Below are 18,677 nucleotides of genomic sequence, written 5' to 3' on the forward strand. Positions count from 1 at the left end.
AGGGTGACTTATACACTAAGGTGAGAACTAAAGTCAAGGAATGGATGAGATCATGAAGAAAGCACCCAAGGTGAGAAGAAAACATGATCAAAAGAACCCAGGGAAATGTCTCAAAGGTAGTCAAGTACATTTCACTGTAATTTCTCTCTGTTGCTTCCCACTAAAAGGGAAGTTGACTAGTAGGTTAACCTTAATTCTTTCAAGGTTTTTGAAAGTACTACTCAAAATAAAGACTCAGAAAAACATCCCTAACATGTGATGATGTTTACTAGAATCCACGAACACAAAGCTATTCTCAGTACTCTTAAGTTTCCCAAAAGTTCATTAATGAGACTGTCATATATTAAATGTGTATATTCATTTGCCAAATGTATAACTGTGAATATTTATGTGTGTATATAACTGTGTATTTATGACAACCATCTAATAGGTTGCTGTTGGATTTCCATAGGTCAGAAATTGTATAAAACATTTTACCCTATAATGAATGAATGTATGTATTTGTATATATATTGTATACTTAAAACTTAATAGAATCTAAAACCTTTGAGCAGTCATGAAACCTGACATTCACTGATTACTACCATGTAGTGGGCAAGAGCACAGGCTCTGGCACCAGACTACTCTGGTTAGTATACTGGCTCTGTCTCTTAAGTGATTCTGGTACAAGGTACTTAACCTCTTTGTGCCTTAGTTTCCTTACCTGTAAAATAAAGATAATAACTATCTACTTCACATAAGTTGTTGTGAAGGTTAAATGGGATGCGCATAAAGCGCTTATAACAGTGTCTGGCACATTGAAAGTGCTCAATAAATGTTAGCTATTATTATAAGCTATTATTTATTGTATACTACAGAATGAACATTTTAAGGAGTGAAAGTGATACAATTTTCTGTAGAAGATGCTTTGCAAATATTTTAAAAACAGCTAGTTAGGGAGATAATATTAATCACTTGAGATACCATTTCCAAAGCAATGTATTTTCAGTATAGAATTCTTTTTTTGCATTAATTTTTTTCTGAGAGAAAACAGGCAACATCTGGTTAGCTTCTAAGAATCTTAATATTGATGCCACTAAGTCTGGGATAATGCTAGTTTTTACTGTGAACCTTCAGTTGCAGGTACACTAAACACTAATGTTACCTCATGACTCATAATGCTTCTAGCTAATATGTTATAGTAAGCTATTTATAAATATATCATTTTTACTTGTATTGCTGAATCCACAGGAATTGTTTTGAAGGAAAGGTACAACTAATTAATATGTAATTATTTACTTAATTCAGCACATTTCCAAATTCACCGACTTGTTATGTCTTTGTTCAGTCAGATGTGCCCTATAGAAACTATAACCTACCTCTCACTATTTAGTTAGCTATTTTTACCAAAGGTACTCAATTAAGGGCCCTCTTTATATTCACTAAAAAATATGCCCTCTCTGAAAGCTGGCCTGGTAAGCTCAACAGTGTTCTCTTTCAACGGTCTCTAACTCACAGATCTTGTGAGACTGCCTTCCTATTATTTATAAGAATAGATAAAATATAATTTCAACTAATGTCCCTATTTTCTTTACAGACAGACAATACCAAGTTTGATAATATAATTAAAATGTTTCCACCTGAAAAATAAACAGTGAAATCTAACATGGCTAAACCTAATTATTAAGGTGAAACAGTACCTCGGTTTAAAATGGTTTTAAGGAATTCATAGCTATCAAGATCATATAATTAATTCTATATGAAAGAAAAAACTTTTTTTTTTTTTCAGAAAACAGTGCAAAGTAAGTTGTCATAGTAATGATGCAGAATAAATGCTTAATCAAAATGAAATTAAAATAAAGAACCTACACATAAAGTTTTATTTTACATTATAAGTAACAGCTTTGGGGCTATAAATTCTTGTTTCAACAGCCTACAGATTTGCCTGATTCTGTTTCAGAACGTACATTTAAAAATTTAGGATGAAAACTGACAAGAAACTTATTATTATAATGTGTGCTTATGTTTTATTATAATTACTCATCTTTTGTGCTAGGTTCTATAATCCTGAGGGCAAGACTATGTCTGTCTTGTTTATTAGTGTATCCCCAATGTTAGAATAGTGCCTGGCTCCTAGTAGGCATTCAATAAATATTAAATGAATGGGGCATGTAAGGAAATAGCAATTTATAAGTATTTGAAAATATCTAAATAATTCCTTTAAAAAATTCTTAGAGTGGCCATTTGTTTTTATTCATTCACTGAATATGCATTATGGACCTTCTATCCAGGTTCTATACTAAACTCTGGGACTATAGTATAGAGATAAGACTTTTGTTTGTTTGCCAAGGAGAAGCCCAGAGAGAGCCCTGTAACCAGACAATTACAATACGCTACCACATGATACATTTATAAACATTCAGACAAGTGTTGTAGAAGCCTAGAAGATGAAGCAATTTAGCCTTTTACCTAGGAGAGCTGGGGAGAGTTTCAAATGATGTGACACTGAAGGCTGACCTTAAGGAATGAGCAGGAGTTTGCTAGACAAAGAAGGAAGCAAGTACAATCCAAGCAGAGAGAGAAGTAGTAGAGAAGAAGCCTGGCGTCCTGAGAGAGAGAGATTCCAGAGGACTGAAGCATATGGTATGAACAGTGTGAATGAAAAAGACTACTTTCTGCCTATGTGAGGTCTGAGCTGGAGGAAGAAAAACACCTAATACGTACTGATTGCCCAAGTCCTGCTTTTAACTATATAATTAGTTATATAACACTATAAATATCTGCTTTATTATTATATAGATGTGTTTAAAATACAAAAACAACTTAGAGAATTTATCTAACACCTTGAGGAGCTTTTCTGACTACTCTAAGAGTTAAAATGGGAAAAAAATGTTCACCTGTCAGGTGACATAAAACCAATTCCTACTAAATGTGCCAGAATAATTTTTCTCCACCTCAAGAACAGTTAGTCTTCAGTCTGTTCATTACTATCTTTTTATAGTATTTTTATTTAATAAAACCTATTAAGACTACCATACAAATCTCTTTACTTATGCTTTTATCTTTTAACTGATCAATTTTTATATTGCTGACATCCCTTCTTCACCATTTGCTCATTTAAAAATTCATAGTATATGAAATATGTCTCTGGAGAAAATGTCTATAAAATTTGTTACAGCTGGCAAATGTGTATGAGTCAGTGATAGCACATGACTAAATGCTTCACAGAAAATAAAATTTGTTTCTGTAGTAAGCAGAACTGTTTAAATGTTATTTATTTTTATGTTTCAAAGAAAATATATTGTGAAGTGCTGCATTGATTTAATACGCAACAATGTCTGTGTACACGCTGTAGAAGGAAAATTTATGAAACCTTTGCACAACTCCTTTAATTGAATTTTCCAAATCTCTCACCACACACAAATAATCAATATCTTCTGCAGAGAAAACCAGTCAGAATTATTACAGTCTTTCATTTCAATTTTGTTGTCATCAGCACATACAGAGCACCTGGATATTTGCAATGTCTGATAGCAAGTTATTTACACCTCTTAAACACATAATTGCTATTAAATGAGTTAAAATCTATGGTTTAAAATTTTTTACCTAATTATTTAAAAGATAAAAGCATCATACTTCTAGTAAAGTATAAAAAAATATAAATCTTGGAAGAAATTATTTAAAAGGCTTTGAAAAGTAATAAACCAGTTTGTTTTTCCTTAAATCCTAGACAAATCTCAAGTAAGCAGTCGAAATGTAGCCCTAAAAGTGATGAATAGTGTAAAGCAAAAGCGTGAACATTTATTAATAGGAAAAGGTATGACCCACATACAGCATATGTGACAACTGAATCCTTATAAAGAGCTGAGGACTACAGTTGTACATTAATGTGTATTTGTGTCACCAAAACTAGCATCTCTATTTTTTATCTCCAGATAAACTAATGTTTATCTGGAGATAAACATAAGAATGTTAACATAAACATAAGAATGTTAAAGCATAGGGGAATTTCTGTTGTTTCTCCTAAAATTCATCATGTCTAAACCTCAGTGCTTTTAATATTGGAGTATTTGTTTGAAAAAAGATATTGCTTAATGTTAAGACATAACAGAAAAAAAAAGGGTAGTAGTTTTCTAGGAGTAAAATTATTTAGCTGATATGATGAATACTTTTTCAAGACTGAGTGGGGGAAAGAACAACATATTTTTAAGCTAAAAAATACTTCAGTGGGTGGTTAGAATGAAAAGGCAATATCAAGCTATTTTATAGTCTTAGAACAGAAGGAGTTTAAAATTTGTCCTGTGGTCTAAGAATTTGAAAACTTCAAAATGCTATAACCAAGATGAATTTTACAATGCAAGAAGACAGTAAGTTAGCTAAAGAAAGCCAGAACATGATAGTTTGTGCTTTTTTCTTTTTAAGGCCAGAGCTAGAAATTCTGAAATATTTTGTATTATAAACAGCTGAAACAATCAGCTTTTTTGAACAATGTAAAGTTCAGATGGTTACATTTCATTTAAATTATGCATACTTCAACCTACACAATTATTCTCAAAACAGATAAAATATGTTTTGGACTGAAGCTAAGTGTCTAGATTTCATATCTTAAGTGTCTAGATTTCATATCTTGGCAACTGCTCTACAATTTGCTTACATTCTTTTAAAAAACATTTTGTTTACTGGAAGTACTAGTCACAGACAAACAATGCTGGTATTTTCTAATATCTCCAGAAAAAATGAAAATACCAAGTACAATATAATGCCATCTATTGTCTCAGGAATATTTGTATCAAGTTGTTTTATGTAGGGGTTGATTATGCAAAGTAAATAAATGTCATGCCTTCCCATGTGATGATAATGTGACATTCCATCTGTATCAACCCATTGAAATGGTCATATGTTTTAAATCTTCAGCATAACAAATTAAAAATAATTTTGAAAATTCGCATCCAAATATAACAGAAAAAGAACCTTTCATTTCATTATTTTTCTAATAGTCATAAAGCCAATATTATTAAGGAAAGTGAAGTTAGGCTTACTTCCTAAGTAACTGAAAAAAGAAAGAAGCCTTCCTTTGTTTAAGAAATTTGTATTTAGCAAAGGAGGTCCTCTTTATTCATATGCTCTATCAAGGCATTCCCTAATGTGCAAGGTCCAGTTCTGAAAACTATGAAAATCTCAGTGTACCTTTTCATGTTACTGTGTATGTTTTAAATTTCCCTGGAATAGGTTATATAAAGCCTTAGAATGTGTGTCAGATGTCTATTTAATTAAAACACTAGAGTCTTATCTTTACAATTATACTTCTCTGCCTGTAATAAAGACTACAACTGATGCTAAACAAACTAGCACTGAAATGAAAAAAAATAAACAGAACTAAAGGACCAATTCAAAGGTGCAATGACAGCATAAATGTTGGAATTCTTCTGTTATTGTCTATTTTAACTATTCTGGGAAAATTTGATAAGAATCTGAATGAAAAAAAAATCTGAAGGACATTCTTTTGATAGTGAAACAAGTAATCTATTTTCATTTTCATAATTACCTAATAAACCAAATCCAAAACATATTATAGGGCTGATTTTTATATTATGTAATTTGTGACTATATAATTTCTAATATTATGGAGATTCTCAAAACATTTTAAAATTTAAATAATTCTGGGTAACAGCATAGTAAAAGAAAAGAGTAAATTAGAAATTTTTATGAAAAGCTGAAGGCTAGATGCCCAAATAAGGAATATATAAAGCAAATTAGTTTGAACTGTCAAAAAAACTAACAAAGCCCTCTTAAAATGAATGTATGAATGAATAGAAGGGGGTAAAAGTTAACTTAGCAAAGAAATTTACATATAACGTGCATGTGTTGGTGTCCATCACCTATAACCAAAAAAAAAAAAACAAATCCCACTAATATTAAAAAATACATATATTAGGAACCAGAGAAAAAAACAGGGAAAAGTATTCTGTAAAAATATTTAGCTCAAATTCAAATTAAAAAATTCAATCTATTTTTCAGGCAATATTACTTTAAAAAATAAGTGATACACTAATGAAGATTTGAATACCTAAGTAAATATTAAGAGTTAATGTAGCTCTTGACAAGAAACAGAAATGGAAAATGACATATATTTTCATATATATATTTCTATATAATTTATATAAATATTATATATTTAATATATCTTAGCTCAGTTTTCATTTAAACCACAACAAATAATCAATGCTTATTAGAAACTTTAAAGCATGATTTAGTGATACAATCTCCTCTATGCATGAACAAACACTCAGTTCTTAGGGAACACCTGGTAATGGGCAAGTCCGTTTTAATGCCTAAAATACTAGAAAATAGTTTTAAGGCTGATCATGCAGACACACACAAAGAATCAGTATGTACTGGATAACTGAAAGGAGATGACTGTTTTAACATGTGGAAATGACTTTAATGTCTTAATAAATGTTTAGGGAAGGAAACAATACTTTTGGGAAATTTTTTCCCATTAATTATTAGCAGTGACAGTTCACCTATTTGTTCTACAATTTTCCTTTCCTCATTTCTCAAAACTTGGCACAGGCCTAATGTAAAGCCTAATTCTAATTAGTTCTAGGAAATTACAGATTAAAAAAAAAAAATTACACCATTGCCACAGAATATATAGAAGAAAGATTTCCTCTAGTTGGGAAATAATAAATATTCCAATTTCCCATTATGATCCTCTAAAACTTGTCAAGTTAGTAGAGATTAAAACCACTGAAAACCAGTTACACATTATAATCAAGTTACACAGCATTAGAAGAGATCTCAAGCCTTTTCTAGGAAAGAGCTGCTTTCATGCTCTTAAATTCTATGGATCCTAATGGGAGTTAGCTGCCCAACTGAACGGCTCAGGAAGTCTGCTCAGTTCCCTTCCCACAGGAGTTTTGGAGGAGTTTTTCCATGGCTGCTGCCCTGCCGTGACCCAGTTGGCCTTTGGAACTGACCAGCAGGGAATCCCAGCTCTTTCCACTGCAAACTCATCGCTGGCTTTGTTAAAGATCCTAAACACAGACTAACATACTAGATTGGTTGAACCAGTTTCAGCTACGCCTTGTGTTTGAATCTGAGAGCAGGGATGACTGGATGATTTCATTTGTTTTAGGAAGAGACAACATGGAAAAATGCAAAGACCATACTTTTTGAGGTAAGACTGGTCTTTAGTTGGAATCCCTGCTCTGACACTTAAGTAGCAGCGTCTTTGGGCAAGTTACTTAATATTTTTCTGTGTCTTTGTTCCTTATCTATAATGACAATAATAGCTATCTTGCAGGGTTGTTGTAATGATCTGCTGATCCTAGTATTGGGAACACAGTAATTACTAGTCCTCAACAAATGGCAGTCATTGGTACTCAAAAATGGTAGACTAAAACATGGCTATCCACTTCAAGGCCTACCTCCATCTGCAGAGATTGCCAAATGGCATTCATGTCAGTAATATTAAAATCATCCCTCTTAAGTTGGTCTAATGGTTTTAATATTTTATAGTATTTTGCTTACTGAGGTATGAATGTGCATGTGTTACGAGAACTTAAAATCTGCTAATTTAGTTGCCCATACTGTGAAATGCTCCAAGGTATAAGAGTTCACAGTAGATCAAATGTCATTAATAATCTGAAAGTTTTCAGAACACTGGTTACAAAGTAACTTTTCATGTTCTGTGGATCTTTCTAATTCACCATTAAAAGCTGCCATATATTAATGCGTTGTTGCACCACTTGTCTGTATTCTCAAAAAGAACTTTTGATAGAAGAAAAAATTTAACTCTTGAACCGAAAATTGTATTTCAAAAGTTCAATCATCAGGGAAGCTGATCTTACCAGACACGGTCTTTTGCTAAATGCAATATAATGTTTTTCAAATGAGATTCGTGGTCTTTTAAAAAAAGGGCCCATGATAATTGGTTGAAATGGTAAAATGAGATGAAAGGATCTCTTTATGTAATAAATTAAAACACAACTCTTTACCTTTGTTGGGAAGTCCTGAATTCTTCTTTTCAAATAGTTTTTGTTTTGTTACTTTTGTCACTAAAGGAAAAAAAAATCTCACATTAAAAATTAATACGGAATATTAAATAATTTCTCATTTTGGAAGAAACAACTTCATAAGAAACAATAATTTCAAGCAATACATACTTATAATATCAAGTATAAAATGCAATACCTTATATCTTTTTTAAAGAATGAGAACTGCTTTAAAAAAAAGCCTAATACCAGTTACCAAGGTACATTCTTTCCCTTCACATTCAAGAAGAATCCCTGAAATAACATATCCTGGCAAAAGATATGTGGCTTCCTGTTCTAAGTTTGCAAACAAGTAATAGAGAGACACAATCAAAAACTCATAAATTTCTCTTACTTAGGTCTTTTGTTTTCTGCATTTCTCTTTTTAAGACACATGATGCATGGGAGATACCAATGAGATTTTCAAGCTCTCTACTGTCCTCCAAAGCCTAAAAGAAAGTCATCTTAAATGAGTTAAGTTCTCTACAAATATAATGCTACTGACAAGTCTAGTGAAAATACAGTACACTGCTTCCTTCATATGAAAAACTTAAACTCTATGATAATGAAATTTAACTTTTTCTGTTAGGTTAACTATTGCAAGCCTTAAAATACCTGAATAAAAACAATTTATTAACTAAAAAGACTAAACATAATTAATAAATTTACTTTTAAATGTGAAGAAGCCAGATATTACTAAAATATTATGGTTAATTAATGTTCATATATGAAAAGAAGTTCCCATGAAAAGTAAATTGAACATATCCCCTGTAAGTTCTTTCTGGGATTGGATTCTCCTATTCTTTTTCAAATAGGGTAACAGAATATGAAAAATTATATGCCAAAAAAAGCAAACCTGTATATTACTTAAATTTTGCATTATTTCCATGAATTCGTCTGATGATTTCTCAACTTTAGATAGCAACACCATGAATCTATGAATGAAGAAAAAAATATTCAGCAAGATCAGGCACTTTCAGAGCTTTAATTCTTTTGAAAGCATCTTTGATTCAGTTTTCTAATCCTTTTCTTTATATTTTTCAAAGTGGTAAAAGATGTAAATGCTCCTCCTTCATGCTTTCATTCCTTTACAAACAGTATATTTTACCACCCATCCTGTCCTTTGGTGTTTCACTTTCTCATTCCCACTAAGCAGTGGGAGAGAAGATGTAGCTGGCTTGTCCTTTCTCCCCCATACCACTTTGAGAAAACTAATACATCACCATCTCCTTATTTACCTAGATCTAAGCCTATGAATCAGTGTTACCCAGTGATCTTCTTTACTAAAAAACCAAGTCTTTTAGCTTTAATATATTTCAGTGTGACAAAGACACAAAGGCACTCTTTTAAATTTGAAAACAGAGAAAACTTCACTTTGTAATTCTACCTTCCTTCTAAACATATCTCTAGTTAGCATATTAGCATTCTGGAAAAATCTTAGGTTTTTAAAATATTTTTATAACTTTATATCACACTTTCTTGCCTTAATATAACATTACACACACACAAACAAACACATATTCATGTGTCTATAATTTTAAAAGCTGCACAATATTGTACCTAGTGAATACACCAAAGATGATTTAACCATTTCCTTATGGCTGCAATTTTAGTTTCTTTTTCAATTTTAAGATCTCATAGCTGTGTATGATAATCTATACCAGTGCAGTCTAACAAAAATATAATGCAAGCTACATATGTAATTAAAAATTTTCTAGTAGCCACATTAAAAGAAGTAAAAAGAAATAGGTGAACTTAATTTTAATGATATATTTAGCCCAATATATCCAAAGTATTACCATTTCAACATATAATCAATATAAAAATTATTCGAGATATTTTATACTTACTTTTTTTTTCAAAATTCAGCGTATACTTTACATGCATAGCACATCTCATTTCAGAATAGTCACATTTCAAATGCTCATTAGGCATGTGTGGCTGGCTAGTGACTACTGTTTCGGAGAGCACAAATCTATACTATCGATTTTATGAGAGAAACTAGATATTCTCTTTAAATGCTTTTCAAAATCACATCAGGGCTTCCCTGGTGGCGCAGTGGTTGCGAATCTGCCTGCTAATGCAGGGGACACGGGTTCGAGCCCTGGTCTGGGAAGATCCCACATGCCACGGAGCAACTAGGCCCGTGAGCCACAACTACTGAGCCTGCGCGTCTGGAGCCTGTGCTCTGCAACAAGAGAGGCCACGATAGTGAGAGGCCTGCGCACCGCGATGAAGAGTGGCCCCCGCTCGCCGCAACCAGAGAAAGCCCTAGCACAGAAATGAAGACCCAACATAACAATCAATCAATCAATAAATAAATCTTTAAAAAAAAAAAATCACATCAGTGTTATCCATTAACATTTGTGTGCTATTAAAAAATAAGACAAATGTGATGTTAAATGTACATACACAATGAATATGAACAGTATGTTTTTCTTTTTTTAATTAATTAATTTTTTGCTGCATTGGGTCTTCGTCGCTGCACGTGGGCTTTCTCTAGTTGCGGCGAGCGGGGACTGCTCTTCGTTGTGGTGCGCGGGCTTCTCATTGCAGTGGCTTCTCTTGTTGCAGAGCACGCGCTCCAGGTGCGTGGGCTTCAGTAGTTGTGGCATGAGGGCCCAGTAGTTGTGGCTCGCAGGCTCTAGAGCGCAGGCTCAGTAGTTGTGGTGCACGGGCTTAGTTGCTCCGTGGCATGTGGGATCTTCCTGGCCCAGGGCTCGAACCCGTGTCCCCTGCATTGGCAGGTGGATTCTTAACCACTGTGCCACCAGGGAAGTCCCTGAACAGTATGTTTCAACTAAGTAAAATATATATCTAAGTATGCAACAAGGAATGGAGAGAAAGCATTATGCAAAAGCTAAAAATTATGTGAGGATAGTGGAATTACAGGTCATATTCTTTCTTTAAAAATTTACCTTTATTATTATGCATTTTAAATTAGAAGTCATCTATCTGTCTGAGGCCTCAACTGCTCACCACTGGAACCTCAGTTTGTGACAGTATCATAAAAGGATTCCAGCTCCTCCAATTGAGCTCCAAAAGCCTGAAGGAGCAAGACGACTTAAGTGACTCCCACCCAGGGCTGGGAACCTCCAGCTTCCCCTATATTCTACGTAAGCCTACTAAGTGCTTCCGAAGTGCAAAGCTGAGGCAATTAAGCTACTCTGCTATGAGAAGGAGTCCTAGGGGCTCTTTTCATTGCATCCCTTTCCTGGGAGGATTGGAGGGGCAGAGCCTCTCCACACTGTCTTATCACACCTTAAGGAACTGATGCTGTTCCCTGTCTACCCTCAGGGAATTGTGTGGGAAGGGATGGGTCCTGCAGGGTTGCCATCTTGAATGACTCAAAGGAGCTCTGTTCAGATAGAGTAAGATGTGAATGGTGCCCCCAGGAGCTGTGCTATGTAGCATCCCCAACAATCCTGTTAGTAAATCTCTCTCCCAAGTTAAGATAGTTATCCAGCAGCTAAGCAAACTGTAACCTTGGAGTTTTTGGACTGAGTATCAATTCACTGAGTATCAAGATATTCTTCACATGCCTAAGCTACTTTTGCAGGGAAACTTGCCTCCACTGCAGGACCAAGTAGAGTAGTGGACACTCCATCACTCTTGTAATTTTTATTTTAATTTCCTTTCCTTTCCTCCTCCTCCTCCTTTTACTTCTTCCTAGGTGAAATCAACTCCTTTTCCCATCTCGGTGGCAACCAAATTCACAGAATGGTTTTAAAACTGTCATCCAACTGTTAAATTTTGAGAAATTCAGGAAGTGTGTTCTCCATTTCTACATCTTCTGACTCAGTGGACAGGCTTCATAATCTTTGGAGATAAACTACTTGCTGAGCAGCTTTTGGGAGAAGAATGGTTGCCACTGTCTTCATCCTAGAGAAAATGGCAATTTTTATATTTAATCCCATTGTGCTGGAGACTAGATTTTTATTGCTGCTAATAGCATTTTCTATATTTTCAATGGATGGTTCAAACTGTACTTTGTTGCCTTAAGACAGCATCACTGTTTGCTTTAATATCATCTCGATGTCCCTTCACTAATTTACTTATTCCTGCCTGCAGAATACATTTCTGTTACAAAATTTCCAAGTTACTGTTGCTCCCTCTTTCAAGTTGGTGAGTGAAAGTGTCATCAGTAGGTGCCATTCATATTTTATAGAACACTACTCCTTTCGTAAACAGATTTGCCTCTGGCTGGACTAAATTGGATCAAATCCTTCATCTTATAATGACCATTGCAAGCTATGCAGATGTTGATGGGTACTGCATCCCGATATCCAGTGACTGCTGCCAGCTTCATGGCATCCTTATAAGATTTGATCACATCCTATATTATGGCCAAAGACCACTGTAGTACAACTTGAGAAATCTGAAATCTTGGTCCTCCTTGAATGAATCTTTTTTTGTTTGTCAGTAGAGTAAAAGTCCAGCATCATCTTTTTTTTTACCAACTAGTATTTTTAAAGTGTCTGGGTTAGTCCTCTAAGATACTTTTAAAAAGAAACTATGATCCAGTTGCTCCGGCACAACAGAAAGCTGTTCACGTTTTGACATGTTTTTGCCAGACTGCCTTATGTCAGGGCAGATTCTTACGGTATGTTCACTATTAATATCTCTTTTTCTCTTGAGAAAGCCACATGCCAAAAATTCAGGGTTTTCGGTGCCTTTTCCAATTTGCCTAGAAAAGTCTCACGTGAAATTCAGAGTTCTCTCATTTTCCCCAAAGAGGAAGTCTTATTATTCTGAAGAACAACTGAAATTAGATGCTTCGACCACATAAAATCCATGGAGGGATGTATCCATTAATTATGCTTTAAATTTCTTCCACAGTTTCAAGCAAGTCATATGTAATGTAACTTTCAAAACTATCATTCTGCTCCAATTGTTTTTTTTCCCATCTTGACTGCTTTCAATTATTTTCCATTCTTACCTTCAAATTTAGCTTCATCATTTTCCTTTTCTCCATAAAGTTCCTCAGATATATTCTGAGGGAAGAACTAAAAGAATAAGGAGAAACTATCATTAAATTGGTGCGTCTGACTAAAAATTGCTGATACAGGTGATTAACTCAGCTGTTGCTGTGCCATTCTAGACATGGAAGAAGGGAGGCAAAGGAGATAGGAAAGGAGCCCACTAATGTCTTCAAGATTCCCTAGCATGCGACCCATGGTGCCTACTGTATTAACTGTGCAGGCACTGTGGGTGTAGTGAGAGAAGAGGAGAAACGTCTAAAAGCCATAACGGTCTTTAAAGATCCTGATTTCCCCCTTTCTGTAACTTCCAATTGTTTGGCATCTGTCTTCCTCACCAGATTGTAAGTTCCATGAAGGCAAGGACAGTCTCTACTTGTTTACGTTATAAACCAAGTTACCTAGCATGGTGTCTGTAGTATGGTAGATATTATTTGATGGATCAATGAATAAAATAAAAAAGACCTAGTCCAGTGAACATCCATTCCTAGATCCAAGTGAAATATGCTCATCTTTTATTTTTTTCTTTCTTTTACGTCCTTCTGATCATAGACTTCATAGTTCATCAGTTTGTTACATCACTGAGAAAGCTGGGTGGGGGTAACAGGGAGATGCTGGCCAAAGGGTACAAGGCTTCATTTATAAGATGAATAAGTTCTGGGGATCTCATGCACAGCACGGTAGCTATAGTTAAAAATACTATATTGTATACTTCAAATTGATAAGAGAGTAGATCTTAAGCATTCTCACCACCAAGAAAACAAGGTAACTATGTGAGATGATAAATATGTTAATTAACAATACTGTCAATAATTACTTCACAATGTATACATATATCAAATCATCACGTTATACACTTTAAATATATACCTTTTATTTGTCAATTATATTTCAATTAAGCTGGAAAAAACTTGAAGAAAAAGAAAATTTTCTCAGTCCCTTAACCTGCCACACACATGCGTGTCTAATACGTAATCCTGGATTTCCTATCTATTTGTTTTATTCATTCCTGGCCCAAGCTGTGAGTGCTAGAGAAAACTTACAGCACTATTGATGGTCAATATTACAAGTACATATATGATTTTGCTGGGCCCCTGATGCTGTTTAACTCTCCTTTTACTTAATGAATATTGTCTCTTTTACAAACCATTGCTCAAAGTAATGGTCTAGATCAATCTCCACTTCCTCCATACTGAAATTAAATTCAAATATTCAGATTTCTGCCTTACTACTCTACTAACACTATACTCTCATAGGCCACAAGTGAACTCTTAATTTATTCCATTACTAAAAACTTATTTGAAAGTCACTACCCATAAGAGACTGTATTATTATAAAATCTCAAGAAACCTGAGAGCTGCATGTACATAACAGGGATAAAATCCTCAAAATTTTCTTTTCTTTAAATTTATTTTAATTTTTCTTTCAGTTTTATTGAGATATAATTGACATGCAACACTATATAAGTTTAAGGTGTACAGCATAATGATTTGACCTTCCTACATCATGAAATGATTACCACAATAAGTTTAATGAACAAGTTTTTCTTTATTCTCACAATATTATGTGTACACTACCAAATGTAAAACAGATAGCTAGTGGGAAGCAGCCGCACAGCACAGGGAGATCAGCTGGGTGCTTTGTGACCACCTAGAGGGGTGGGATAGGGAGGGTGGGAGGGAGACGCAAGAGGGAGGAGATATGGGGATATATGTATATGTATAGCTGATTCACTTTGTTATAAAGCAGAAACTAACACACCATTGTAAAGCAATTATACTCCAATAAAGATGATAAAAAAAATGTCTTATACAGAAAAAGGTTAATCCATCACTGAACCTCTATTTACCTAACTCTATTAATCTAAATTATTTTGGATGATGATAGCTGGATTATAAAAATGAAATATATTGCTAACATTTTTTGAGCTCTTTCGAAATACAAAGCATAGTATTTATTACTTTACAAGCTGTATCCCGTTTAATCTTTAAAACAACTCTCTGGGGACTTCCCTGGTGGTGCAGTGGTTAAGAATCCGCCTGCCAGTGCAGGGGACACGGGTTCGAACTCTGGTCCGGGAAGATCCCACATGCTGCGGAGCAACTAAGCCCGTGCACCACAACTACTGAGCCTGTGCTCTAGAGCCTGCGAGCCACAACTATAGAGTCCACAAGCCACAACTACTGAAGCCGGCACGCCTAGAACCCGTGCTCCGCAACAAGAGAAGCCACCACAATGAGAAGCCCGCGCACTGCAATGAAGAGTAGCCCCTGCTCGCCGTAACTAGAGAAAGCCCACGCGTAGCAACGAAGACCCAACAAGCCAAAAATAAATAAATAAAAGTAAATAAATTAAAACAAAAACAACAACAACAAAAAAACAACTCTGTGGTAAATATTATCTCCATTTTATTGGTATGGAAACTGAAGCATAAATAAATTATTTAATTATTCAAGGGTACACAATAAGGAGCACAGTCAGGACTTGAACCCAGGTGTTTTTTTTTCCTCTTTATTTTGAGGTAATATTGGTTTATAAAATTATATGTTTCATGTGTACAACCTTATATTTCCACTTCTGCATACACTACAGTGTGCTTACCACCAAAAATTTAGTTTCCATCTGTCACCATACAGTTGATCCCCTTTATCCATTTTGCCCTCCCTCTGTCCCCTCCCTTCTGGTAACCACTCTGTTCTCTGTATCTACATGTTTGTTTTGTTTAGTTCATTTATTCTGTTTTTTTGTTTCTCTGTTTTTTATATTCCACATATGAGTGAAATCATATTGTATTTGTCTTTCTCTGACTTATTTCACTTAGCATATACCCTCAAGGTCCATCCATGTTATCACAAATGGCAAGACTTCATCTTTTTATTTTATGGCTGAGTAGTATTCCATTGTATATATATATGCTATGCCACATCTTCTTTATCCATTCATCCACTGATGGGCACTTAAGTTACTTCTATAACTTGGCTACTGTAAAATAATGCTGTAATGAACATAAGGGTGCATATATCTTTTTGAATTAGTATTTTTGTATTCTTTGGATAAATACTCAGAAATGGGATAACTGGATCATATGGCAGTCCTATTCTTAATTTTTTCAGGAATCTCCATACTGTTTTCCAAAGTGGCTACACCAATTTACATTCCCACCAACTGTGTATTAGACAGTATACTCTTTTGACATCAGTCTTAGCAATATCTTTCTAGATATATCTTCTCCAGCAAGGGAAACAAAAGCAAAAATACATCAATGGGACTACATCAAACTAAAAAGCTTCTGCACAGCAAAGGAAACCATCAACAAAATGAAAATGCAACCTACTGAATGGGAGAAGATATTTGCAAATCATATATTCAATAAGGGGTTAATATCCAAAATATATAAAGAATGCATATAACTCAACAACAACAAAAACCTGATTAAAAAATGAGCAGAGAAGCTGAATAGACATTTTTTCAAAGAAGACAAAGATGTCCAACTGGCACATGAAAAGATGCTGAACTGAGGTGTTTCTGACCTATGTTTATAATAATATTTCCCAAAGCGTAACTCACCACTGGCATCAAAATTCCTTGGTGAGACTGGTAAAGATACAACTTTTTAAAAACTAGGCTGCATTCAAGATCTACTAATCAAGAATATCACTAGATGGGGCCTAGAAATACGTTTTTCCAGGAGATTCTTATGCACATCAAAATTAATTAATGGCATTTTCTCTGAAGAAAGACTGGTTAAATAAAAAATCTGAACAATATAAAAAATTAGACATTTCTTGTCAAAAGAATTTTTTTTCTGTATTTAGGTCTATTTATTCCATTATATTCGCAAAAGCTTTCTCAAGGAGGTTTTCTTTAGCTGTTCCTGTAGCTGTTTTTTTCTTTTTTAATTTTATTTTGGAGTATAGTTGATTAACAATGTTGTGTTAGTTTCAGGTTTACAGCAAAGTGATTCAGTTATACATACACATGTAACTATTCTTTTTCAAATTCTTTTCCCATTTAGGTTATTACATAATACTGAGCAGAGTTCCCTGTGCTATACAGTAGGTCCTGGTTGGTTATCTATTTTATTTTATTTTTTTTTGAATTTTTGAATTTTATTTTATTTATTTTTTTATACAGCAGGTTCTTATTAGTCATCAATTTTATACACATCAGTGTATACATGTCAATCCCAATCGGCCAATTCATCCCACCACTACCCCACCCCCCGCCGCTTTCCCCTCTTGGTGTCCATATGTTTGTTCTCTTCATCTGTGTCTCAATTTCTGCCCTGCAAACCGGTTCATCTGTATCATTTATCTAGGTTCCACATATATGCGTTAATATACGATATTTGTTTTTCTCTTTCTGACTTCCTTCACTCTGTATGACGGTCTCTAGATCCATCCACGTCTCAACAAATGACCCAATTTCGTTCCTTTTTATGGCTGAGTAATATTCCATTGTACATATGTACCACATCATCTTTATCCATTCGTCTGTCGATGGGCATCTAGGTTGCTTCCATGACCTGGCTATTGTAAACAGTGCTGCAATGAACATTGGGGTGCATGTGTCTTTTTGAATTATGGTTTTCTCTGGGTATATGCCCAGTAGTGGGATTGCTGGATCATATGGTAATTCTATTTTTAGTTTTTTAAGGAACCTCCATACTGTTCTCCATAGTGGCTGTATCAATTTACATTCCCACCAACAGTGCAAGAGGGTTCCCTTTTCTCCACACCCTCTCCAGCATTTGTTGTTTGTAGATTTTCTGATGATGCCCATTCTAACTGGTGTGAGGTGATACCTCATTGTAGTTTTGTTTGTTTGTTTTTTATAAATTTATTTATTTATTTTTGGCTGCTTTGGGTCTTTGTTGCTGTGCGTGGGCTTTCTCTAGTTGTGGCGAGCAGGGGCTACTCTTCGGTGCATGGGCTTCTCACTGCGGTGGCTTCTCTTGTTGCGGAGCACAGGCTCTAGGCGTGCGGGCTTCAGCAGTTGTGGCTCGCGGGCTCTAGAGTGCGGGCTCAGGAGTTGTGGTGCCCGGGCTTAGTTGCTCCGCGGCATGTGGGATCTTCCCAGACCAGGGCTCGAACCCGTGTCCCCTGCATTGGCAGGCGGATTCTTAACCACTGTCCCACCAGGGTAGCCTACCTCATTGTAGTTTTGATTTGCATTTCTCTAATAATTAGTGATGTTGAGCAGCTTTTCATGTGCTTCTTGGCCATCTGTATGTCTTCTTTGGAGAAATGTCTATTTAGATCTTCTGCCCATTTTTGGATTGGGTTGTTTGTTTTTTTAATACTGAGCTGCATGAGCTGTTTGTATATTTTGGAGATTAATCCTTTGTCCGTTGATTCGATTGCAAATATTTTCTCCCATTCTGAGGGCTGTCTTTTCGTCTTGTTTATGGTTTCCTTTGCTGTGCAAAAGCTTTTAAGTTTCATTAGGTCCCATTTGTTTATTTTTGTTTTTATTTCCATTACTCTAGGAGGTGGATCCAAAAATATCTTGCTGTGATTTATGTCAAAGAGTGTTCTTCCTATGTTTTCCTCTAAGAGTTTTATAGTGTCTGGTCTTACATTTAGTTCTCTAATCTATTTTGAGTTTATTTTTGTGTATGGTGTTAGGGAGTGTTCTAATTTCATTCTTTTACATGTAGCCATCCAGTTTTCCCAGCACCACT

The 18,677-nt window shown here is 34.8% G+C and overlaps 1 protein-coding gene across 1 annotated transcript in view; it reads right to left on the reverse strand.

Moving 5' to 3' along the window:
- The window catches only part of LOC118896320 (integrin subunit beta 3 binding protein), an 86,309-nt gene that overhangs the window by 4,340 nt on the left and 63,292 nt on the right, over positions 1–18,677 (reverse strand). The window contains exons 5-7 of the mRNA XM_036854099.1: positions 8,872–8,950; positions 8,371–8,464; positions 7,980–8,039 (exon numbers count right to left, since the gene is read on the reverse strand). Coding sequence (XP_036709994.1) covers positions 7,980–8,039; positions 8,371–8,464; positions 8,872–8,950 — 233 coding nt within the window. The remainder of the gene's footprint in view (positions 1–7,979; positions 8,040–8,370; positions 8,465–8,871; positions 8,951–18,677) is intronic.

This window comes from Balaenoptera musculus, chromosome 1 (genome assembly GCF_009873245.2).
Source record: "Balaenoptera musculus isolate JJ_BM4_2016_0621 chromosome 1, mBalMus1.pri.v3, whole genome shotgun sequence".
NCBI classification, from domain to species: Eukaryota; Metazoa; Chordata; class Mammalia; order Artiodactyla; family Balaenopteridae; genus Balaenoptera; species Balaenoptera musculus.